Source organism: Apium graveolens, unplaced genomic scaffold (genome assembly GCF_009905375.1).
Source record: "Apium graveolens cultivar Ventura unplaced genomic scaffold, ASM990537v1 ctg7308, whole genome shotgun sequence".
In the NCBI taxonomy this organism is placed as follows: domain Eukaryota; kingdom Viridiplantae; phylum Streptophyta; class Magnoliopsida; order Apiales; family Apiaceae; genus Apium; species Apium graveolens.
In genome coordinates, this window is record NW_027420218.1 from 120,368 (window position 1) to 125,967 (window position 5,600).

At 36.1% G+C, this 5,600-nt stretch overlaps 1 protein-coding gene across 1 annotated transcript; it reads right to left on the reverse strand.

Annotated features, from left to right (window-relative positions):
- Positions 1 to 3,809: 3,809 nt before the first annotated feature.
- LOC141704012 (uncharacterized) lies at positions 3,810 to 5,600 on the reverse strand. Its single transcript, XM_074507359.1, has one exon. It carries the CDS (start codon positions 5,598 to 5,600, stop codon positions 3,810 to 3,812), a length of 1,791 nt encoding a protein of 596 aa, XP_074363460.1.

The following is a 5,600-nucleotide window of genomic DNA, read 5'->3' on the forward strand; positions in this document are numbered from 1 at the left end:
ATTGGACTAGTAAAATTACCATCACCAGTGACACCGCCAACAATATTACTACTGGAATAAAGAAAAACCACAACTCTATACTTTTCAAATAGTTACGGATCTATAGAAGTTACTAAGCAACAGGTTCTAGTGAGGCTGAAAATGGTGACCCTACCAATTCATGTATTGAAAATATAAGTTCTTCCAACACTAAAAAATTTCCCAAACAAAGCCTACATCTCTATCAAGTAAGAAATCTCTTTTTCAACCACGTGTGTTGTGAAATGAAGTTAAAAAGTGACGGGGCTTCGTGAGATGGGAAACTCCTAATATAAGTAAACTTCGTGTTTTATTAGGTCAACAAAGAATAATTTAGAGTTGTTTGTGTTATATACATTAGAAAAAAAATACACCCCACATAGATCCACTTGTACTATCTGCATTTATATTAATAATATATATTGGCATGGTAAAAGTTAAAGAATAATAAAGAAACGTGACACAGTACATTGATGAAGAGAAAGGGAAGGCACTCAGAGTATTTTCTTCATTGTTTTTGGAACTTGTTGCAAGTAGCAAGAAAAATATAATTCTTGTGAAAATGTCTCTAAAGTAAGGTTATACATAAACATAAAATAAATTTAATAGTATAATTCAACAAATATGAACATAAAATATAAATAATACGTGGGCTTCGTTTCTATAAATTTTCATTTTTTTCATATATCATATATTTGATTATTTATGAGGAACAAAAAAAATTACTATAAATGTAATTTTTTTTCTAACCTTTACATGTAATCTTGAAAGGATAATTCTTGATATAGAGGTCATGTAAAAAGAAATACAAGTGACATTCCATGTAAATCTACATACATATATACAAGGAAAGTGGGATACTTATTTTAGTGTTTGATTTCTACCAAAAGTTTGTGCAAATAACACCACTACACCAAAATCTCATTCACACAACTGTCATGAGACAACGGTTCAAAATATACCCGTTGTCCCAAAAAATCAAACCACGGGGTTTTCTTCGCTATGAAAAAACAGTTGTCTTGCTTTCCATCCGACAACGTTTATAGAGGTTTTTGCACACTATTGTCTAAGCTTTTCGATTTGACTTATTTAGACAACTGTGATTTCATGGACTGTTGTTTATGACTATTTTAAACAAGCGTGAACCAATGTTGTATGTCCAAAAACTCATTCTATCTTAAGACAACTGTTATTTTACGAGCTGTTGTTTGTAACCCTTTTACATAATGTTGCATGCATGTTGTATGTACAAAAATTCATTCCATCTTAAGACAACAGTTTTTGACAAGTCTGTTGTCTAATTTAGACAATGGTTTACTAAAACTGATATCTTAGACTCTATCAAACAATAGATTTAAAATACCATTGTAGAAAGCAAAGTTCATAGACAATGGTTATTAACATTATGGGATAATAGAGGTTCATACAACAGTTTACTGATTAGCAAAAGAAACCGTTGTCTATACAGCAAAGATGGAAAAAAAAATTGACTTGCACATATTACAAAGGTCCAACCAACAACAAAGTAGAGATCCTCAATCAAAATTGAAAGCCATTCCTCAAAATTGGCAAACCATACACTTTCAATTAAACAAGACAGAGATTTCAAATTACATTGTTCCATATATACAAGACAGAGTTGTTTAGTAGTGAATATTACAATGAAAATGGAAACACAATCCTTGTTTACTGCCTTTGGTAACATGCATGCTGCTTAGCCATAATTTTGCACGCCTTGACAACCGCCGTATGCTGGTAATTCTGCATAAACACAAAAACAAGTGATCAACATTAATTTGCACAAGTTTGATGTGGAAAATTTTATAATTTATCCTCTGCAGTAGATAACATATCTCCAAGCCCTGTTTCTGCAGTAGAAGCTAGCCATACTTGTATGTCCGCCGAATGATTATTTTTGCTATGATAAAATCATCATCTATTATAAGAAGAGCATCAACCAGCAGCATTCACAAATTGAAAACTCAGTCAACTAGATGATGATTTTATCACGGCAAAAGTAATCTCATCAAGGGGTTCACGAGCAGTACACATGGATAATGGGAGCTTCACCTACAAAAAGAATAAAGTGAGCGGTACATGGACTCAAGTATCTATAAATAATTATATATATTACCACTATGGAAGTTGAATCCATTCTTCTTCCTCTCGCATATAGCTAGTATTTTCATCGTCCAGTTCATCAACATTCGGGAACACGGGCAACTGCAGCTCATTCTCAAGTTCTATTTCTACAGAGCCTTCATTTTCATCATCACAGTGGTCATAAAAGTTCTTTTCCGGGACTTTCAACACCACAGACCAAAATTTTTCAAGAGTATCATCAATGTAGCAAACTTGCTTAACATGTTTCCCTAGAACAAAAGGATCATTTGAAATCCTAATTTATTTAAATTAACCAATGTATATCCCAACTCATCAACCTTAACCCCTTTGTTCATATCTACCCAATTGCAACGAAATATAGGGACTCTAAAATTATTATAGTCTAGCTCCCATATACTTGTTATAACTCCATAATAGGTATGTGAAGTATGTTCAACAGATTTAAATTTTTCGGAAGGCATTAATGTATCTGCAACAACACAAACACCACTACACTGTACTTGTCTATTATTATCACGCTCCTTGGTGCTATAAATAACCCCGCTGATTTTATAACCACTAAACGTAGGAACATTCTTGTTAGGCCCTTCTGCCATCCACCTTATATCATCACCTATGCTATTATGGTCATGGAGCAATTCCGTCTCAATCTGTACAATAAAAAAAAAATTAAACAATTTTTTTAGGTCTGTGTTTTTATTTTTTATTGGATGTCTTCGACTTCTTATATTACTTGTCTGTATTGTTTTTAATCAGGACTACATAACAAGGTAATAAACACATAAATAAAACTTACCTTTTTCCTGAACCATTCGGGGAATTGTTCATTCTGCTTGGTTTTTAGCCACACCTCGTCATTTTCATGCTGCTGGTATCTTAGCATTAAAGATGCCATATGTTCACTACAAGTAAAATCAATTGCTTCAATATATTTACCGAATTGCAGATAATGAGAAAATAACAAAATGCACACACACACACACATATGTTAGTAACTTACTCAAAATATTGCCTCATGTGATTGCTATTTTGCAGAACACATAAGTGTGCTAGATGCAATTCCTCTTTGCTTGGCTTGATCATTGTCGCACCAGATAAAGGTTTGCTTATTGCATTTTGCTCATGCCTATCATTTTTTGGCAAACCTATGGTAGCTTCTTCAAAATTGACCAAACGTTCAACGGCCTCTTCGGCAACATATGCCTCGGCAATACAACCTTCGGGATGAGCAGCATTTCGAACATATACTTTAAACGCCTTCATATATCTCTCAAAAGGATACATCCAACGTAGAAAGATTGGCCCGCAAAGCTTAACCTCTCTCACAAGATGAATTGAGAGATGGATCATGACATCGAAGAACGAAGGGGGAAAGTGTTTTTCCAGCTGGCATAATGTTTCCACCAACTGAGATTGCATATTTTTCAATTTATCTACATCGATGACTTTGCTGCAAATTGCCTTGAAGAAAAGGCAAAACCTTATTATTGTGCACCTGACTTTTTTGTGCAGTACCGACCGAATCGCAATTGGAAGCAAATGATGCAATATTGTGTGGCAATCATGAGATTTCATTCCAACAAGCCGAAGTTTTTCCATATTTACAAGATTCTTGATATTTGAACAAAATCCATCCGGTAACTTCATTTGAAGAAATGATGAGCAAACTACCTTCTTTTCAGCATTTGATAAGTTCCATGCAGCCAAAGGTACCTTCTCTTCTTTCCGGGAGTTTTTGGCCTTAGCTCCATTCTTATTCCCATTTCTGCCATATCGAGACGGACTGACTCCCTATCTTTTGTCTTTCCGGGAATATTTAGCAAAGTTCCAAGTAAAGCCTCACATATATTTTTCTCGATGTGCATCACATCGAGAACATGCCTAACTGGCAAAAATTTCCAATACTCAAGTTGAAAGAAGATAGATAACTTCTTCCAAACTGGTCTAGCATCACCTTTCTTCCGTTTATGTTGGCGTTGTGTCTTACCAAAGACATGGTCCCTTAGATGTTGTACTCTTTCAAAAACCTGCTCACCAGTTAATGGAATAGGACCAGCACCTGTCTCAACGCTATTATCAAAAGCTGCCTTTTGATTTCTATACGGATGATGACGAGGCAACCACCTCCTATGCCTCATAACTACCGTCTTCCGATAGTGAACCAGCCTAGTAGCCTCTGTTTTATCAACACAAAGAATACAAGCATTATATCCTTTAACTACATGTCCCGACAAGTTCCCCAAGGCCGGATAGTCACTTATTGTCCATAATAATATGCCCCTAAGTACGAAAGACTCTTGTCTATATGCGTCGTACACTTGTTTCCCGCGCCACAACTCCTGCAGATCTTCAATAAGTGGTTGAAGGAACACATCTATATCATTTCCAGGCTCGGTCGGTCCTGATATTAACAAGCAAAGCATAATGTACCTTCTTTTCATACAGAGCCAAGGTGGAAGGTTGTAAACCGATAGCAAAACTGGCCAACTTGAGTGATCAGTACGGTTTCCACGAAAAGGATTGAAACCGTCGGCGGATAAAGCTAACCGGAGGTTTCTACTCTCCGATGCAAAATCAGGCCACTTTTGATCGACATCCTTCCATGTTTGCGAGTCTGCTGGATGCCTCATTTTACCATCTTGTTGTCGTTCGGTCTCATGCCAAGTCATGTCCTTCGCAATCGCTGGTGTATTGAACAAATTTCTTATTCTTGGTATCAAGGGGAAATACCATAAGACCTTAGCAGGGACTCCTTCTTGTTCTTCTCCTTTCTTATTCAGTTTCCATCTAGAGGCCTTACATATGCGACAAGTAGTCTCATTTTCATCTTGTGGCCCACGATATAGTAGACAATTATTCGGGCATGCGTGTATCTTATCATAACCCATTCCTAATGCACATAAGGTTTTCTTCGCTTCATTGAAAGAAGAAGGGACATTGTTGCCTTCTGGTAGCAAAGACCCAATCAATAATAGAACATCAGAAAAACATGAATCCGACATACCATGCTTCACTTTCAAGTTGAATAACTTAACCAAAGCTTTCATCTTAGTGTAATTCTCACAACCAGGATAAAGAGGTTCATGCTCACCTTTCACATGGTTGATGAAATCTGAAGAATCTGAAGAAAGAACATCATCATCGTCAGCTTCACCCATTCTTGTGCAGAATTGGTAATTAGAAGATACCGAGTTGTCACTTTCATCCAATACAGGACTTTCTACAATATTTGGCTCCCCGTGCCATATCCAGCGAGTATACGTTTCATCAATACCATTTTGAAACAGATGGTTTTTAACAATCCGAGCTTTCCAAGATTTGCTATGTGCGCACTTTAAGCATGGACAACTTATTTTGTCTTCGTTATATCCATTCTCAAAGGCAAACATAAGTAAATCGTCCACTCCATTCTCAAACTCTCTTGTTCTTCTATCAGCTTTTAACCATGACCTATCCAT

Coding starts and splice junctions, on each gene's coding strand:
- LOC141704012 (XM_074507359.1), bottom strand. CDS start 5,600: ATGGATAGGTCATGGTTAAAAGCTGATAGAAGAACAAGAGAGTTTGAG.